Source organism: Mchenga conophoros, linkage group LG23 (genome assembly GCF_057382185.1).
Source record: "Mchenga conophoros isolate Kocher_MC1m ecotype Shallow Benthic linkage group LG23, M_conophoros_male_GT1.1, whole genome shotgun sequence".
Lineage (NCBI taxonomy): Eukaryota > Metazoa > Chordata > Actinopteri > Cichliformes > Cichlidae > Mchenga > Mchenga conophoros.
In genome coordinates, this window is record NC_140547.1 from 32725123 (window position 1) to 32745921 (window position 20799).

Below are 20799 nucleotides of genomic sequence, written 5' to 3' on the forward strand. Positions count from 1 at the left end.
CAAAGGCTGCTCGAAATGCGGCCCTCAAATGCGTCCTTAATTTCCCAGAATTTTAAGGATGGGTCGGTGTAGCCTTCATGGCCCAACATATCCCAGATTTCATACCGCGTGGGTGGTGTGGATAATTTTGCCAAAAAAAACGGCAGAAGTGGAGCCGCCGAAGAGTAAACTTTCAGAAGTAAGTACTGAATATTATGTCACTTATTTATGCGCAAATGTTTTTATAATGAAGAACATTAAAACATTACTGTTGGCCACATGTCGGGAAAGTTATGTGACATTAGCGATGTTTGTACTAACTTGGTTTTAAAGCCTTTACTTTAAAATATACGCCGTTCAATAGTTGACTTTAATCTTACAGAGAATGTGATGATTTTATGGATAATTAAAGTCAGTCATATATCCACAAACACAACAAGCTGAAAGTCAGTGATGCTGCTCGGTTTGCAGTCCTGAATATCACGGCACAAGCAGGATTCACTGCACTGTTAATGTTATCTATGTTATATTGCTGCCTTTGTTCGGTGGTGTCGAGCCAAACGGACTTTAACGTGTGTTTGAACGAGCTGACGGTTCACTCGTTAAGCTGAAAGAAAGATGCTTTAATCACAGGAATCACACATGGTAAATGGTAAATGGCCTGTATTTATATAGCGCTTTACTAGTCCCTAAGGACCCCAAAGCGCTTTACATATCCAGTCATCCACCCATTCACACACACGTGATGGCAAGCTACATTGTAGCCACAGCCACCCTGGGGCGCACTGACAGAGGCGAGGCTGCCGGACACTGGCGCCACCGGGCCCTCTGACCACCACCAGTAGGCAACGGGTGAAGTGTCTTGCCCAAGGACACAACGACCAAGACTGTCCAAGCCGGGGCTTGAACCGGCAACCTTCCGATTACAAGGTGAACGCCCAACTCTTGAGCCACGATCGCCCGTCGTACACGATCGCCCGGTGGTACAGATGGTACACATGTGTCCACTGTACCATCTGGGAACTCTTCTTGTTTTGTAACACAAAAACACAATCCTCCTTCTCTTGTGCTGTTTTGTAGCAGTGTATACACCTGAGACTGTCACCTGTCTGTCCGTCCTGCACTCTCTCTCTTTTTCTTTCTCTCTGATTGTGGAATAAAAGTATGAACATTCATTTATAAGTTACACTTGTGTTTGAATCCTGCAGCTTATCACACATTTGATTTCCATGTGTGACAACTGCAAGTGTCCAGAGTGAGGACAGACTGAGGGACCCACTGCTGCACATCATCTGTGAGGCTTTGCACCCCTGATGATCCACCAGGACAAACTCAGCAGTGTGTGAGGAAGAGGAGGAGGAAGAGCCAGCAGCAGCTGACAGATGGAGAGAATAGACAGACTGTTCCCTGTTTTTGAAGGACTGCTAGGAAAGTTTAACATAACTAATTGTCTGTCCTGAATCAGTCTTATTAGGTAATGTTCAAATAATTTTGAAGGCCTTCAAGTTACACACTATGAAAGGCAGCAACAAGTTTAATATTCAGAAACCTAAAGTATGTATCAGCAGCAGAATGGAGCTAAAAATAAATGTTTGTTTCAGTTCTATGAAGCTTTGAGTATTTTGGATTAGTAGTACTGCTGTGTTTGTTGCATCATATTACTGTAATTGTTTATATGCTTTATATATTCTGAGGTAAGTTGATCTATAGTGTTACATCATATTCTTTAAGGATGTTATGTGTTTGTATACTTTCTGCCCAGTTTGACCCATTTAGCAGAAGTCAGCCTGTTTAAGGCTCTGATATCTATTCTGTATGACTTAAAGCAGTTATGACATGGTCTGATTTTCTCACCCAATAAAGGAATATTCAATATATCAGTCTACTCTTCATTTTATCAGAAACAGTTATCACAGCTTGTATGTTTTCTTTTTATAAATATATGTAAGCAATGAGCCAAATTTAGTAATGCCAACATACTGAAGGAACAACATTTGTCTCTTATATATGATACACCTATATATGCACTGTCAAAGGTATTTGACACAGAGTTCATGTTCACTGCTGTAATAGCTAATAATGATTAATATAATAACTATAATATTGGCCATATTATATTTACATTACCAAAGTGATATGACTTTAGTCTCATGAACAACATTAGCTAATTGTTATTTACTAACTTAAATGACTATTCAGTACAGAAGCCCAAAAATCATGTTTTACTGTCCTGTGGTCTCAGCCTCAGATACTTATCAAATCACACAAAGCTCTTGTAGAAACAAACAAACAAATGAACAAAATATGTTCTCCTTCATTTCTGTCAAACAAAGTTGTATGACACGTTTCCAGCGGTTAGTATCATGGTTGCTAGGCAACCTGGGAAGCGCGACGGAGACTAGACCGTCCCATACAGACAAACTTGCCGTTTATTTTGCAAATCGAGCTCAACACTGCCCCTAGCGTCCTGGAGCACTTCCGTTGTGTTTTGGGGTTTGCAAGTGTTTTGGAGTTTGCAAGTGTTTTGGAATTTGCAAGTGTTTTGGAGTTTGCAAGTGTTTTGGATTTTGCAAGTGTTTTGGAGTTTGCAAGTGTTTTGGAGTTTGCAAGTGTTTTGGATTTTGCAAGTGTTTTGGAGTTTGCAAGTGTTTTGGATTTTGCAAGTGTTTTGGAGTTTGCAAGTGTTTTGGATTTTGCAAGTGTTTTGGGGTTTGCAAGTGTTTTGGATTTTGCAAGTGTTTTGGAGTTTGCAAGTGTTTTGGAGTTTGCAAGTGTTTTGGAGTTTGTACGTGCTTTGTCTCTAGGGGCCACCGTAATTTAAGATCGCTTCACGTAACTCCACCTACACGACCATCAGTGCAAATTGAAAAGGAAAGTGAAACTTTATTATTATTATTATTAATATTATTATTACTACAGGACTAGAGGATGTCGTGTTTGGAACTTGAAAAGTAAGGGAGTCATGTGATCTTTTCAGTCTAGCTCTACCTGTGCAGCATTATTAAAATATGTCTGCTTTCCTAACACCTCAGGGTTTACACAGCCTCTCGACTTCTGACCACTGGTACAGGATCCAGCACAACCGAGACCCGGAAGAAAACAGACGGACGCATGGATGTTTTGCTTTCACACACAGAAACTTCCGAACGAAGTCCGCGAACCGTGCGTCACTACAAAACAAGTGAGAACGTCCACTCCGCTTATTGGCCGGTTGGGTGTCAGGGGCGGGAGCGCTGTGCTCTGGACTGCGTGTAGAATTTCTGCTCAATTTACGGCTAGTTAAATTCTGCATCCCAGAGTGCAAAGTATACGTGACTACGGGAAGACGTTAAGGTCAAACTTGAAGTAAGCCGAGTCAGAGCGGGATTACGTTGTCAACATGAACGAATCAGAGCTGTCAAAGTAAGGTCCGGGATCCAAAATCGGCCGACAACGACTCCAATCCGGACTGCTGAACTGCTTTGGACAATGTAAAGGAGGACATAAATGATGGACTTTTAACTGTATATTAATACGTTTTGCATCTTTTTCTACTAACAAGGATCTCTCCCCTGGCCATTCATCCTGCACCAAAGTATTTTAGTGATAGATAAACAACTGAAGGACAGAAAAGTTCCTGTTTTTCCAATACTCTGAATTTATTTTACACCACCCAAAACAAACAAAAAACAAACAAACAAACAAAACAAAAAAACCAAAAAAAAAAATATTGTGGGTCCATAGTAAAACCAAAAATTAAATTGATAAATAAAATATCCTTCAATTACCAAAAAGCTTTCAGTTTTATAATTATAGGATAATCTGGATTTTATTCATTTATATTTACATTTATTTCTCACAGTTTAATTCAAAAAAGGCAACAGATCTATTTCTCTCCTACATCTAATTTTTCTTTGAAAATTACTTTTCTACCCCAAAGTGAAGGCCAGGGTGTCGAAGTCTCTGTGTGTGAGCTGCAGTAATAGCAGAAATTCAGTTTGAAATTACTCACTCACTCAAGTACCTACAGTTACATAGGACACAGGACAGTAAAGTTTAAATAAAGAGCAACCTGCTACTTGAATATTTTACACAAGCACAAATAAACGACTTCATATTCATTTAATGCTTAATGATAGTGAAACTGCTGCCATTCAGATGCTTTACTGTTGGTGTTGCATGGTGGATCAAAATCTGACTTTTTCTAATTTTGTGATTTTTCTGATTTTCTGTGTTCGTAATTCCTTTCTTAAAAAGTAAAATTATTTTTAATGCACCAAGATAATACTCTATTACAAGTAAGAGTCTAGCATTCACCCTCCTTAACTATAAGTATACAAGCATAATCAGCATAGTTTCAAAAAGTAGTCATTACTGACTACCTCCAGGGCAAATGTCACCTTCATCTCAAACAGCTACCTCTCTGCAAACATCAGTGTCTTCCTGCGGATGCAGGAGCTGCTCAGAAGGTACGGGGCTGTTATTGTAGCAAAAAGATTTGTGTGTATCTCGATACCTGTGTGCGTATTTCTGTGTGACTACATGAGCTCACAAAAAAGGGAAAACAATCATTTTTTAAAAGACCTCCAGTGGCATTCAGTCAATCCACAGGCTTTCACCAATCACAGTTCAGTGTACTAAAATTTGTCCTGGATGTGTTCCAACATCTCAGATATGCTGACTTATGAATGAGGGTTGAGTGTAATTTCATACCTTTATAAAAATGACAAGCAACAAGGAAATTGGGACTGACGTGCAAGGCAGTCAGACTGGCTAAGCTGCAGCTCACCTGTGAGACACTAATGAGTGGAAAACCCAGTAATCTGGAAAGATGATGCCAGCTTCCTCCTGATCAATGTTAGGGAGAATAAATGTTCCACATGCAGTGTTGGTCAAGTTAAGTGAAAAAAGTAATCAGTAACTAATTACTGATGCAGGTGCAGGTGTGCCGCAGCGGTCAGTGGAAGAATCCGCAAGTTTCTCTGTGAATTTCCCATTCCGTGGCAGCGTACTCGGTGCTTGTGTTTAGGGGTTTTTTTCGCTGTAAAAAGAAGTTTTGTTCCCACGCAGTGAGTGAACAGCGGACGCTAATGTTTTTGTCACTGGAACCTATGGTTTAAGAAAGATGCATTTCCCTTAAATTATATTAAATTATTTTAATATTAGATTTGTAAAGCCTAAAGTTGTATGGCTCAAAACTGTTACAAAACTATAGCAGCAGATAAACAGCACACATAAGCTGTAGAAACAAAGAAAAGGAACGCCAGGTGATCCGTTTGTAAGGAATTCAGTCCCACAGTGCATGAATCTACAGGAATATCAGCATTATCTCCACTGAGGTAACATTACAGTATTTAGAATCAGAATCAGAAACTTTATTGTCATTGTCATGAGAACAACGAAATTAAGAATGGTCCCCGATCATTGCATCATCCCTAGCAATATCAAAATATAAATAAAACAATAAAATTCAATAAATAAAATAGATAGAATACTTAAAATACTAATAAGATATAACAGTAAAACATTCACATACATTCCCACACACATGCTTCAGACCGTGCATAGATTAACACAAGAGTGGCGTGATGGACATTTTTTTGTAGTATTCAGATGTGTTATTGCAGTTGGATAACAGCTGTGTTTGAGTCTATTAGTCCTTGCTCTGATTGCCCTGTACCGTCTGCCTGAGGGCAACAGTTCGAACAGGGAGTGGCCAGGATGTGAGGTGTCTTTTATGATGTTTTGGGCCTTTTTAAAACAGTGGGCGTTGTGTAGAACTTCCAGTGTGGGGAGAGGGCAGCCAGTGATCTTTTGGGCGGTGTTAATGATCCCTTGGAGTGCTTTCCTCTGAGCCCCTGTGCAGCTAGTGTACCAGATGCATATGCAGTAAGTTAGAACACTCTCAATGGTGGCTCTGTAGAAGGACACCAGCAGTCTCTGTGTGATGTTATTCCTCCTGAGAATTCTCAGGAAGTACAGTCTCTGTTGGGCCTTTTTCAGCAGCTCGGAGGTGTTCACACTCCAGGAAAGGTTCTCCGCTATATTGACTCCCAGGAAGCGGAAGCTTGCCACCCTTTCTACACAGTCCCCATTTATGAATAGTGGTTGGATCTCTGCCTTTTTCCTTCTGAAGTCTATTATGAGTTCTTTGGTTTTTGAAGTGTTGAGGAGGAGGTTATTGGCCTTACACCATGACGTCAGCTGCTCCACCTCGTCTCTGTACGTAGACTCGTCTCCCTTGGAAATGAGCCCCACCACTGTGGTGTCATCTGCAAATTTCACAAAGATGTTGCTGTGGTGGCGAGGAGTGCAGTCGTGTGTGTAGAGAGAGTAGAGCAGTGGACTGAGCACACAGCCCTGGGGTGAGCCAGTGCTGAGACTCAGGGCTGAGGATGTGTGATGGCCAACTCTGACTCTCTGTCTACGGCCCGAGGGGAAGCTATTGATCCACATGCAGGTGCTGTATGGAAGCCCCAGGTCTTGTAGCTTGGCCACCAGTTTGTGTGGAAGGATGGTGTTAAAAGCTGAGCAGTAATCCACGAAGAGCATCCGCACATAGCTACCATGCTCTACACAAGTATTGAAAGAATGAAAAACAGGCTTCAGGCTGCTGCGTCCACGTTCTCAGGAGCAAGCGTTCCAATATCTGTCAGGACTGGACACCAGAAAAAGAAGACTCAATATCCATGAAAGGCTGGATATTTAATTTGGGTTAAAATATCTTCAGGATGAAAAGGAAATGAAAATACAGACATGTTTATGTAACCCAGATGGAGACAGCGGAAACACACATCTTGCTTTACCCAAACACAACTACAGAAAGTTTCCTGGCAAAACTCAATGACTGGTTGTTGCTCTCTGGAATTGTTGCATGCACAGCGGTTTGTCTCTTTGTCAGCATTAAACCATACCTCAGCCTTCAAACAAGGGAAAGTGGTAGAGTAAAGATCCAAAGACATTTTCAGTCACATTGCTGCACAGATCCTGATGAATTCAGTTCAGTTTTATGTATAACAGTCACCTCAAGCCACTTTATATTCTAAGGCAACGATCCTACAATAGTAGAGACATAACAGAAGGCACACTGTGAAGGAGAGCAAGAGATTAATAACTAATAATTAAAGGCAAAGTGGTATACCGATGTGATGAAGAAGATACACTCAGTGGATCATGGGAAGCCTCCAGCAGCCTAGGCCTATTGCAGCATAACTAAGGGTGGGTTCAGGGTCACCTGATCAGCCCTAACTATATGCTTTAGCAAAAAGGAAAGTTTTAAGCTGAAGGGTTCAAATCCCGCCATCACCTTCCTGGTCAAAAACTGATCTGATCTACGGGGATGTTGTTTCCATACGGATGTTCCAGACGCTTTTATAATGTGAGAAAAACAGATAGTGAATAGTGAATCTAACACGTCAGCCTTTTACAAATATCTGTTCCCCGTTCTCAGCATCAACATAGTAAACCAGGCATGGGACTGGTTAAGCAATAATTCAATTAGCTCAGGATAAAAATGGATTCAGAAGGCTGCGCTTGTGAGTTTGAGGTACAGCGTGTTCTTTTGTTTTTAGTTTTTTATTATAATTGAGTAATAATTTAAAAGAATCCTTGAACACAAATTTGCTCTTGCTATCAAGTCTAACAAGGACATCTAAGAAATTTTGGAGAAGTACCTTTAACAGTGTAACATCTGCAACATTGTTTCAACTTTTATTTTAGAACAATTTTTCACTGTGACTATATATCAACAAAACGCAGACACCTGATGGTTATTCACCATCAAAACATTTCCTGGGCAGTTTCTCATAATGTCATCATCTGTTTTATAAGGTGTTGATTTAATGTACATTGATTTCGACATTTCCAGGCTCAAGTGTTTCTGCTGTCACTATCTTAGCTGCAAAACACAAAAAATGGATGGGTCTGACTGTGCATACTGGGCCTACAGAGAGGAGGTTCAGGATCTGAAGAGATTGTGTGACAACAACAACCTACATCTGAACACAACCAAGACCAAGGAGATGGTAATCGACTTCAGGAGAACAAAGTGATCTGAGTACTCCACCCTCTACATTGATGGAAAGGAGGTAGAAAGAGTAGAAAGCTTTAAGTTCCTCAGGGTCCACATCTTGGCCAACCTTACCTGGTCCACAAACATTTCCCACCAGGTAGAAAAAGAACAACCAAGGATGTACTTTCTTAGGAAGCCCAAATACCCTAAAGACTGCTAATTAACTTCTACCGCTCCGCTTATCTTATAGTGACTAACGAGTTGACAGCATCTCGCTAATGAAAATATGTATTTACAAAGACAGCAGCAGCTGTGCATGCCAGCTCAAGTAGACAGTGTAGCAGTGCCAAGCTAAATGCAAACTGCAGTGCAAAACGAGTTCGTTTGTGTTGCTCTCAGTTCAAGCCCTTTACAGTTAAGAGTCATAGTGATTTACAGCAGTGGTCAGGAATTTACAGAATACCGAGGTCAATGTTATCTTCCAACAGCTGTGGTTCCAAGATTTTTAATCTTATGACCCTTTAGTACTGTCTACCAAATGTCTACTGAAAACCATTTGTCATTCTGTGCATGTGACCTTTAATTAATGATTTTCAGATTATTTTAATAGATATTTTGTTATGCCCAGAAAAGTGTTGACTTTAATTCAAAAGCCAAAGACAGTCTATGTTCTACACCTCACATTTTTTTAACAGTAACAAAAAAAATAAAATAAAATGGGTCAGTTGAATTTTGTGAAAAAAATGGTTGACACAATGACTTCAGCAAACTTTTGTCATTCAAACCTAACATTAGGTTCACAGTTTACAAAAGCACTGGTTAAGAAAAACATACCCAAAAACAAACTGATAGAAGCAATATAAAACCACCCCATAAATTTCAATTTTCAAAACACTATACAGGAGTATTTGGAGCCACACATTTCCAGACAGCAGTCTTTTAATATTTAAGGTAAGGAATCAATGAGACACAAGTCTCACACTGTTAAAGTAATTTACAAAGAGTGTAAAACAAGGCAAGCAAAGCAAAAGAATAATATCCCCCCCCCCCCCCAAAAAAAAAATCAATAAAGGTTTAGCAGAGGAGACTTTTATAACAGTGATGTATACAGTTGTAGCTAAATCAATACTACATTATGACATCTCTGCTGGCTGTGGTCAGAGATGCAACCAGACACATATTTGGCCACAGAAATAGCTAGCAGGCGTACATAACAAGAATTAAATGTTCTGTAGTTGATACACAGAAATGCAGAGAATTTTTCCCCCAGCACAGTCAGTGACTTGTGCACCAGAAGCTTTGCTAGAAAAACAATAATGAACAGCCACGATTACAAGTATTTGCAGAACTCAAGCAAACTGTTTCTTACACCATCACATTGTTCATAACCAAATTGCACAACGTTCATTATAGCTATGGATGCATGGGCATCCAACCAATGAACAGCAATAAATCTAATCACATCAAATCTAGGCTTAAAGATAAGATAATGTCCAAAACAAAGTCAGGGTTCAAAAACATTTTTTAAAGAAAAAAATAACCATCAGGTTTGGGAAACTGCAGGTATGTGCCAAGTAGGGATGGGTATCGTTTAGGTTTTATCTGATACCGGTGCCAAATCGGTACTTTTGAAACGGTGCCGGTGCTTAAACGGTGCTCGAACCGGTGCTTAAAGAATGGAGAACACAAACTTTGTCCAAAAACCTCTCATGTTCAGCTGGGTTTTTTTGTAAAAAGATAACAATGTTAGCCTTTTCTGCAGCTATGGGGCATATATGGCATCACTCTTGGCTGGAAGCAGTGCTTAAACAATGGAAAAAACACAAACTTTGTCCAAAAACCTCTCATGTTTAACTGTTTCCCACTTTTTCTTTGGTCATTTTAGCCTTTTTGGCCAGGGTGAAGCGAGTATCTGCCATCAAACAAGAAGACAGTAGCTATGATGATGTTTGCTAGTTCACCTTACATGCATTAATGTAATAACGTGGTTAGCCTACTCAACATAAATTACACACGAACAACATGAAGCTACTCATGCAGAGAAGAACGGCTGCTGCTGCATCATCATCCTCATCATTTCTGCTACACTGGCAGGGCTAGGGGCCAGGACTCTATTCTTCGGGTTTTTGGGGGATGTTGCTCCGGGTCCGATAACTGGCAACCCACCCGACGTGCACGGTGTGAGGTCTCGCAGCAAGCTATCAAATACGGCGCATTTCTCGGCTTTAAAAAAAAACGCTATGCGTCGCCAGGTGTTTCATCGGATTCTTGGTGTTACCTCCTTTGACAGTATCACAGTATCAGCTTAAAGCACTTGTTGCAGGCTGCTGAGTTTGCATATTTTGCTGTGAAGTACAGCCAGACTTTTGACCGCTTCGCCTTGGACATTTTTAATCTGTAGCTCTGCTCTAACTGAACGTACGTACCTGGCCCCGCCTACTATCCTCGGAAACGTAAAATGATTGGCTAGAAGTGTATCACAGCTCAGGAAAAAAAAGCACCGAAATAAAGCACCGAAATGTGCGCTGCTTTTCGGTCTGGTTACTACCTTTTATGTCAGAACCGGTGCCATCATGGCACCGGACACCGGTACCCATCCCTAGTGCCAAGGTAACCAAACACTGTGTATGGATATGTTACATCTGTTTTTCTCACTGAATAATGGATAGGAGTTTTCATGTATGACTTATTTGGGTTCATTTCATGTATAATTGTTAACAGGAATGTATTTTATTCCAATGATAATGTAGCTAGTTACTTTAGGAAAGCTCAGCACACTATAGAACGGAAGCTCTCTCTATTAGGAATACATCTAACAGAACAACGGAGTCCAGTTAAACTGAACTTGTGTGGTTTAAAACTGCTTTGTACCTTCTCTATACTAACTGAAGACTCCAAAGCTGAAAAAGAAACACTGAAATTGCAAAAATCATCAATGTTCCTGGCAAACAAATTGGCAACCACTGATCATTTTCACACATCATTTGTTCATGGATTTGGTTTATTATGAAACAACACCTACTCAGGCAGGTGGCTCAGGAGTTAGAGCATGTCATCACTAGACAGGCGGTTCAATCCTTGAAAAAGTGCTTGTATGAATGTGTGTGTGAATGGTGTTTAAAGTACTTTGAGTAATCAAGTAAAAAAGCACTATATGAGAACCAGTCCATTTACCCATCTCCAGTCTTTATGCTACACAAACTACCATCTAGCTTCAGCTCCTTAGTTAATGAAGAGTCACAAGAGGTTTGCTGTTAGAATTATGAACAGCATTAATGGAGGAAAATTCACTGGTTACTTCAAAGGAGAGAATTCGTGTTAGAGCCAGTAGCTAGATATAAATTTAGGCATTTACTTCCAGAATTTACATAGACTGTTGTAAGTATACCTAAACTCTTTCACCACAGCAGGGCCATTGTGGCTACTACATTATTACTGCTGCTAAATGGAAACCTGACACCAAGATAGTGAACCTTGAACTATAGAGTAGCAGAAGACAACACTGTCAACTAAGCACAATAAAGAGTCAGTTGGAGTAGAGCCCCACCATCATCCCATCCTATAGTCAAGACTACTAAAAAGACATAAGCTCTGGATGATCCACCACACAGTCTGCTCCAGCCCCAGTTTTCAGCCCTGGACTCCTGGACATTTAAGATTCAGCTTTATCTGGTTTGCATAGGCAGCAACCTGCCCAGTCAACCTTTCTGACCTGCTCCCTGTTCCCTCAATATCCCAACCCCTTTAAATTCTGCAATAAATATTAATCTTTCTATATAACTCTAGCTTCCTATCTGTTTGTGTTGTCAGCTAATCCTCTTAGCTATGGGTCATCGGATAGGAGAGTGGTTATTAAAATATGTAACCAATAAGCACTGCAAGGCAACCAAGTGTAGCACAATTGTAGAGCTCAGCATTTCAAAAAAAGGGGTAAATATAACCCCTGGAAGGTTCGTGGTATAAATGATCCTTATCATTTGTAATGATCATTGTTGTGTTTTTTCATTTAGGTGTAAGCCATGGATCAGAGACGGCAGTGATTTCTTTTAGTAGTTAGACATTTATTTAAAAATACCAAGGGCGTCCAATTTAAACCCACGGTGGTTCTACTGTTCTAGGATCCAAGTGTACAAGTTAGCAAAGTGGTAGAAGGCTTCCAGTTCTTAGGCACAACAGTCACGCTTCACTGGCCACAGACTTTCAGGACCTCTGTGCTGCCTGGAGGGGAAAAACGTTATTTTAATTCGAATTAACTTAAAAACAGAGTCCAAAGTTCTCTCTCCACCCTATCCACTTTTTTCAGCTCACCTGTCTAGCTGACTCCAGTAGAGATGCTGACTCAGCCTGGCCCATCTGTTGCACCATCCTGTAGAGAGCACCTTCTTTGTTTTGCAGCAGGGTAAAGGGGTGGTCGAATTCCTGGATGGTCCCACTCTCCAGAACCTTAAAAATAGACAAATGTCCTCTTCACCAATAACGGTAAACTTACAGTCCTTTAAAAGCTAGCATGTGAAAAATATATAAAGACTGACACGCTACACAGCAATAATAATGAACTCAAATTAGTTTGAAAATGGTGCTACATCTCAAAAACTACTTTGGAAAATATATCTATAAATTGGGACGATCCTGATTGTAATCTTTACCAATATCAGTTATTTCATGGGCCCAGAACTTTAAATCCATTCACTGTGACTGATTCGTCTGTTATCCAGACATGTAACAGTCCTCTGCAGTCCTTTTTTAAACTGACAACCTGCTAAGGATGAGCCAAACAGGAACCTGGCCAGTGCATGATCGCTTTCACGATCATTAGGCATGGGTACTGATTGACAAAATGCATTTCCCACCCCTATGAAAACTGATTAACACACTGTCAGACTGAAAATGGACAGCTAAAGTTAAAATTTAAAGATCCTCAAGGTGTTCCTGAGAGATAATATGATTATAAAACATGGTTGATTGAAATTAAATTAAACTGCACTGAGACAGAAGAGATGACTCACAAGTATGCGGTCACTGTCTATAATGGTGTTGAGGCGATGCGCGATAGTGATCACTGTGCATTCTTTGAACTTGTCTCGTATGGTTTTCTGGATCAGCTCGTCTGTCCTGTAATCACAGCAACAACCAAAACACAGTAGAAACATATGGGAGAGGTGTGCTGAGAAAACTAGTGGATGTGTAATGACATTTCTGTGTATGCTTTATATGTGCTGGCAATGTGTTTGGAGGACCTCGGGTCCACGTTAGCTGTGGCTTCATCGATGATGAGGATGCGGTTCTTCCTCAGGACTGCTCTGGCCAGGCACAGCAGCTGCCTCTGGCCCATGCTGAAGTTGGAGCCTGACTCAGCCAGGACAGTCTCCAGCTTCCCAGGCAGCTCCTCCACCACAGACTTCATCTGTACCTGCAGTGAACATGGAGAGGAGAAACCTGTAGCTGGTCTGTGGGCAGTAACGACAAATCTGGGTGTGCTAATTAAATACTAGCCTCTTCCAGAGCTTTCCACAGGTCTTCATCAGTGTGCTGGTTGAAAGGGTCCAAGTTCTTCCTCACACTGTCAGTAAAGAGAACTGGGTCCTGGGGAGCAGAGGGGAGAGAAGTCAGGGAGAAAAATCAGTAGACTCTGCTACGTCATTAATTCTATGTACCGGATATGGATTTGGAAACGACACGCAGTATCGTATGACTTTGAAAATCTGTGTTTTGAGTTTAATTTACTGAAAATAAATGATATAGCAGTTTCAATTAATAGAAGAATAACAGAAATGGATAGCATTATTGTAACAGTGAGATTGTAACTACGTATTTCTTCAGGCAGTTGAAGTGTCATCTTATGTTGTACCTGAGGAATGATGGACATCTTCTGGCGCAGGTCATGTAGGCCAATCTCAGAGGTCACAATACCGTCGATGTAGATCTTTCCCTGGGGCTCTGCCAGGCGAAACAGAGCCGAGACCAGAGAGCTTTTCCCCGCTCCTGTTCTACCCACAATACCAACCTGACCCACAGGACACAAAACATCAACAGCTGATCCTCACTCAGACCCCAACCAGCTGTTCTCCACAAACCAATGTGTCACCTTCTCTTTGGGTTGAAACGTGGCGTTGATGTCTTTGAGGACCGGTGGTCCATCCTTGCTATAAAAGAAGTTCACTCGATCAAAGGTTATCATTCCTTGGCTCGGCCAATCAGGGGGAGGACGCTTCTGAGTTTCTAAGGGTGCTTCACTCTTTAGCTCAGTGTACTCCACCACCCTCTCCACTGATGTCATCTGAAAAAAATCACGAGCTACCTTCAGCAGGTCATAACAGCATTTCATGTGAATATCTGATAACAGAAGAAAAAAGCCTTAAATTTAAATGTCACTCTGTTTTTACCATGTTCTCCACCTCGGCACTTTGTCTCACTGTCCACTGGAAGTTTCCCATCAGTGTCACAGCATAGGTAAGAACCAGGCCTACCTCTCCAGCCACCAGCCCTAATAAATTTAAGAAGGAAAAAAAACAGACCACGTGAGTTTGTTCTTCTAAACCTATTTAACAAAGTGTTGAATTGGCCAGTGTGCTGCCAGTTTAGCTTTTGTAGCTTTAGCTTGGACTCTGGTATTGCAGTCAGTAACACATTGCCATCTTTACATAATTTTTAGTCAAATCGTTTTGTAACTGCAAAAGTACAAGATCATTGTGCAAAGAAAGTGACACTAGTAAGAGACATATATTCACTGAGATGGTTCTACCTTCATAATATTGGGAGTGATCCTGAATGTTACTTGAGCTTTATAGCAAGACGAGTAAAGAAAAACCCTTTTACCCAGTGGATCATTTTTCTCTGTTTTATTTAAACCACAAAAGAGAAACTAAAACTGCATGCAGATAACAGATCTCAAATTACATGCATCATTTGCAAGGTCTCCAATCATCAGGAGTCTAAGGAGCTTGGAAAGAAAAGCGTCTGGACTTCTTTAAATTTCCTTGAAGATGTTTCATCTCTCATCCAAGAAGCTTCTTCAGTTCTAAGAGTAATTGGTGGAGAGTCCCAGATTTTAAGCCCTATCTGAGTGTTCCCCCAAGAGGGACATGGACCCCCTATTGATCCTCTACCTAATCACACGAGCCAAGGTGTGAAAACAGGTGTGGGTCACAATCAACCAAGGTTTTGTGTGAACCCACTGTTAAGCCTAGCCCGACCCTAATCAGGAGCTTTAATTAACTAATTAATTTAAAAAAAAAAAAAAAGCAAAGCCAGTAACGTAACACCGTAAATAAGACAGGACTGAGACCTTGGTAAAAATCATGCGATGCCACACAATTGCTCTGAATCAAGATAGGAACAGAATTAATCAGTATTTGAGATTATTGAAGGAGAGTTAAATGAATGGACTGTTGCAGATGATTTTTGCAGATGATGTGGTTCTGTTGGCTTCATCGGGTGGGGGCCTCCAGCTCGCACTGGAACGGTTCGCAGCCGAGTGTGAAGCAGTGGGAATGAGGATCAGCACCTCCAAATCTGAGGCCATGGTTCTCAGCCGGAAAAGGGTGGAGTGTCCACTCCGGGTCGGGGATGAGTTCCTGCCCCAAGTGGAGGAGTTCAAGTATCTCGGGGTCTTGTTCGCGAGTGATGGGAGAAGGGAGCCGGAGATCGACAGACGGATTGGGGCTGCAGCTGCAGTAATGCAGACGCTGCACCGGTCCGTCGTGGTGAAGGGGGAGCTGAGTGTAAAAGCGAAGCTCTCAATTTACCGGTCGATCTACGTCCCTACCCTCACCTATGGCCACGAGCTGTGGGTAGTGACCGAAAGAACGAGATCGCGGATACAAGCAGCAGAAATGAGCTTCCTCCGAAGGGTGGCTGGCCTCTCCCTCAGAGTAGAGCAGCTGCTGCTCCACATCGGAAGGAGCCAGCTGAGGTGGTTCGGGCATCTGACAAGGATGCCCCCTGGGCGCCTCCTGGGTGAGGTGTTCCAGGCATGTCCCACCGGGAGGAGGCCCCGGGGCAGACCCAGGACACGCTGGAGAGATTATATCTCTCGGCTGGCCTGGGAACGCCTTGGTATTCCCCCGGATAAGCTGGAGGAGGTGGCTGGGGAGAGGGAGGTCTGGGCCTCTTTGCTTAGGCTGCTGCCCCCGCGACCCGGCCCCGGACAAAGCGGATGAAGATGGATGGATGGATGGACGTTGTTAATTCTTTACCATCTCTGAGTAATATCAAGCCAAATGCTGTGAGGGTAATAAATATGGAGCAAATGCTGTCGAGGCGTAGTGCAAACCAGCGGGAGGTCATCAGGAACAAAAACCAGGCCTCTGAAACAAAAGAGCAGAAAAAAACCTGAGACTGAATTACTCAAATTTGAACTTGAGTCAACAATACTCCATCAGCATTTTACAGCTCAGGGGTACAAAACTGCAAAGGCAGACTTATTTTTTGTATCTGGATTACTACAGGGCAAGTAATAGACTTGGTTTGTCGTTCAATTTCTTATTTGTCTTCTTTTTGCTTCGTTAAGCAGATACATCATACATTGAAACCCTGACTGCAGTGGCCTGGGTTCAAGTCTTCACCATTTTGCTGCATGTCTTTCAAAAATGCACCATAGTAAAGTTGTCTCACAGAATTTTTGGACTTAACACTGAAAATTAATCAGTCACTTTACAAATTCCAGTCAGCCTGGAAAGTGTAAATGTTTATTCTCAAAGAGTAAACCTGAGTGAAGGTCCTGATGGGCATCAAAGTCTTTCTTTAACTTCTCTTCTGATCTGGAAGCTCTGATTGTAGAAAGACCATTAAGGGAAGAGGACAGGTGTGAGAGAACTGGACTCCGAGCTGTAGAAAGGGCAAAATGAAAAGACAAGAACTACTTTTGCTGGCCCTTTCAGATTATTTTTTCCCCCAAAACAAATTATATAAATAATAAATCAACATACTTGTTGACTCAAGGCGTTTGATATCACGTGAGGTACGAAGGTACAAGCTCCTCAAATACAGAAAGATTAACAGGAGAGGCACAACAGGGATGAGGATGAGAGGAATAACTGAGGCTGCCACCGCGATAACGCCAACATTCTGTAAAAATAACTTAAAAAAAACATCATATAATGAAAAATAATGAAAACACTGAAAGATCTTGTTAAGTCAAAATAAAGAAAACATGGACCAAGGTAATGAGTGCTACACCTTCTAATCATTTAAGTAATAGTGGCAACTGTCAGTTCATGAAATTTCTTCCCTCCTAGATATTCCACATTCAGCTTTAAGTGGAGCCATTTAGCAACCACAGCATGAAGTTGCAGAGTTACAGAGTGGGGTCACTCTGCTGAGGCACATAGCGCGTTTAAAAAACTACCAGTGCTCAAAAAGCATACAAAAACTCTATGCTGGAAGTCCCAAAAACGTGATTATGTTCATCTGGACGTAGTGTTTTCAGTGGGAGAAACCTCCGGCAGAACCAGGCTCAGGGAGGGGCGGGGCCATCTCCCGTGACCGGTTGGGGTGGGAGAAGGAAAACAGGATAAAAGACATGCTGTGGAAGAGAGCCAGAGATACCTCCCCAACCTTATAAACAGCACATTTGTACAATGACTGAAACCAGCCCAATGAATGAACAATGGGCTGTGGGGTCAGTTCCTTGATTGTTAATATGCAAATTGCCATGACCATTGATCAACAATTACTGATCAAAGCCCATTGATCAAGGGCATGGGTAAAATTCACAGAGAGTTGGGGTATGGCTGCAATCACAGCATTGTAAGTTGGTGAAAGATGTACCCTTAGGCCCCCTCCTCGATTCAGAGATGGTCTTTCCCTTTTCACGTAAATGGCCTCCTTGACTCCACGCTCAAACCAGCGTTCCTCCCTATCCAGGATGTGTAATCCTCATAAACTTGGGGAAACCTGCAGTCAGTCCAGACTGAAGAAGTCACTTGGATGAGTGATGAAACGTTTCTCCCACAAAATGCTATGTCAAGATGAACAGAATCAATTTTTTGGGATTTCCTTACATGGATGATTGAGCATGTATGCTTGAAGGTTCATAGCATGGGTTTCTGTGGACAAGCAGCTCCTGTAAATGTAACATGGTGTAGGTGGCACAGTATTTTTGTCTACATATGTATATAATTTATGGTAGTCTTTACTTGATAGAAGTCCACAAAGGTGATAGGTAGCACGGAGTCCATTTGGCTGACATCTTTGGAAAACCTGTTGAGTATTCTTCCTACAATGCAGACACAGTTTTAATTAACAGGACTATGTTGTTAAAGGGCAGAATGTCAACTTGAAAATATTCTGTGTTATAAGTGGATGTGAGGCCTGCAGTTCAGACTTTAGGAGTTTCTGGCTAATGTGTGTGATTGCTTATTGAAAATGGTTTAAAAATGAAATTAAAAATGAAATTAAACCAAATCTGTGAGCAGAATGTGAGAAAATAACAGCTTTAAAGTTATGTCCTAGATGTTTATGCAATCTATACAGAGATCTCAACTAAAGTAAGCAGGCTAACATGTTAATACCAGCCTTAAAAGCTTTCAGTGTCTCCGGTGTTATTGGATAGTTAGCAAGATTTAATTCTGCGGTTTGTCTTTTAAACATTGGGGATTGATACCTACGAATTTTCCAGTGAAACACTGCCCCAATTGGTGACAGTTTTGATTTATTTTTGAATTAGAGTTGTAGAGGCTAAGCCTACGCTTGAAGCCACTGAGGTGGTCGTTAACGGGGGTGACGCGATGTCACTGGTATGCATGAATTAAGTTCACAGTCCAATAAATCCAGCAGTATGTATCTTGTCCTTTTTGGTCTTTATTCTGTATCGCCTTAGCATAACAGCGCAACGATCACAAACTGTTTGCCTTCTCAATGACACACCTGACGCCGATTACGTGCGTCTACCTTAAATACCTTTACATTACATAATCAAAACAGAAAAAGGTGACCTCTAGTGACCACATAAGGTATTAACCCAAGAATGGCTCCTACACCCCGGCCCCTAATTGAAATGGCTATCAGACATGGCAATTCTAATCACAAAGAAAATAAGGAGCCACTAATACAGTCTACTTTAGACCTATACATTCACATAAATAAACATAAGTAACACACTTTTAGATTACAGTCTCATGTAACAAGCAAAGTTTAGTTACAGGTCTTTCCAGAATATTAGTCTTTGTTTTTAAACGTGCAGATCGCACAAGTCCTTTTTTGTCACGAATGGCTTCCAGAACTCTTCCAAGTGGCCAGGAACCACGCGGTGCAGAAGAATCCATTATAATGACTATATCTCCAGGTTTTAGATTCTTCTTCTTTTGGTTCCATTTTTGTCTCTCCTGTAACAAAGGCAGGTATTCGCGTATCCATCGTTTCCAAAAAAGATCTGAGATGTACTGAGCCTGTTTCCATCTTCTCTTCAGATACATATCCTGAGGGTCAAATAGTCCGGGTGGTAAAGATGGTTTTCCTTTCATCAGGAGGATGTGATTTGGTGTAAGTGGCTCTAGGTCTTTTGGATCATCAGAAAGCTTTGTGATGGGTCTGTCATTTAAAATTGCTTCAATTTCACATAGAACCGTATTTAATCCATCGTCGTCCAACTGTTGTTGCTGAAGAACGGATCTCAGAATTCTTCTGATCATACGAATTATCCGTTCCCAAGTTCCACCATGATGTGATGCTCCAGGCGGATTAAAACTCCTGGCTCCTACAAGAGTCTTACATTTTACACCTTTAAACAATGGACCATGGTTCAGGGGGTTGGGAAGCTCATCTTGTAACCGGAAGGTTGCCGGTTCGATCCGAAGCTCTGTTTGTCTTGGTCGTTGTGTCCTTGGGTAAGACACTTCACCTGGTGATGGCCAGAGGGGCTGATGGCGCGATATGGCAGCCTCGCTTCTGTCAGTCTGCCCCAGGGCAGCTGTGGCTACAACTGTAGCTTGCCTCCACCAGTGTGTGAATGTGAGAGTGAATGAATAGTAGAATTGTAAGCGCTCGGAGGCTCTAGAAAAGCACTATATAAATGCAATCCATTATTAACAAACACTAGGCAGATAAATATGTGACTGTTTCCTCTTAAAAATAAAAATAAATCCTGTGTAGGCCTCACCTATGGGGTTGACATCAAAGAAGCTAACAGGAGTGTGGAGCACAGCACTAAACATGCTGTTGTGAAGAGTCTGAGCTGATCTCACCAGCCCATGAAATATCACCAAACTCCTGGCAAAACCAAAGACCACAGCTGCTGCTGTCAAACCTAAAAGTAAACACAGCAGGACTATATTAAAAAAATAGTTTGGTATTTGATTTACAGCAGGATATTCTACCAAGTAATATAACATAATGGACACTAAACACATGGTAGTCAACAATAGTATGTGAAGATTTCAGTAAGAACTACAGGACTGAAAGGCTTACCTGAATAAATGCTGAGGTAAAAAGAGAGATTAAACTCTTGGTATGAACTAGTAACATTCATTCCACTTTTAAGGCTAACAGCAGTGACTCTGCTGTTTGTGCCGTTTGTAAAATCATCTCTTGCCCTGTCAGGTGAGAAGACAATTAAACAAAGTGTGAAACATAAGAACATCACTTAAACAGTCTAATAAAATGTTCTGTAATTAAATGAATAGAAAAGTAAGCTACTGGCTCTACAGAACTGGACTAAAGTCCTGATCTACCACTAATTTCTTTATACTTTGCTTGCAAAATGGGACACACGTGTAGTGAGTTATTGAAAACATACATAGAAATGCAGAACAGAAGGAAAAAAATAGATTTATTATTTTTTTGCCTTCCCACTGTCCCCAAAGCGCTTGCTGTTTTATCAAATCTCTTTGAAG

The 20799-nt window shown here is 41.3% G+C and overlaps 1 protein-coding gene across 3 annotated transcripts in view; it reads right to left on the minus strand.

Annotated features, from left to right (window-relative positions):
- Window positions 1–12009: 12009 nt before the first annotated feature.
- LOC146547655 (ATP-binding cassette sub-family C member 4-like) overlaps window positions 12010–20799 on the minus strand; it is a 36103-nt gene continuing 27313 nt past the window's right edge. For all 3 annotated transcript variants that reach the window (XM_085263655.1, XM_085263656.1, XM_085263657.1), the window contains 14 exons: window positions 20375–20499; window positions 20067–20213; window positions 18106–18185; window positions 16897–17047; window positions 16676–16795; window positions 16165–16275; window positions 14353–14453; window positions 14055–14246; window positions 13818–13973; window positions 13463–13552; window positions 13207–13379; window positions 12976–13081; window positions 12278–12412; window positions 12010–12187 (listed from right to left, as the gene is read on the minus strand). In XM_085263655.1, the coding sequence (XP_085119781.1) occupies window positions 12170–12187; window positions 12278–12412; window positions 12976–13081; window positions 13207–13379; window positions 13463–13552; window positions 13818–13973; window positions 14055–14246; window positions 14353–14453; window positions 16165–16275; window positions 16676–16795; window positions 16897–17047; window positions 18106–18185; window positions 20067–20213; window positions 20375–20499 (1705 nt within the window). In that variant the 3' untranslated portion in view covers window positions 12010–12169. The remainder of the gene's footprint in view (window positions 12188–12277; window positions 12413–12975; window positions 13082–13206; window positions 13380–13462; window positions 13553–13817; window positions 13974–14054; window positions 14247–14352; window positions 14454–16164; window positions 16276–16675; window positions 16796–16896; window positions 17048–18105; window positions 18186–20066; window positions 20214–20374; window positions 20500–20799) is intronic.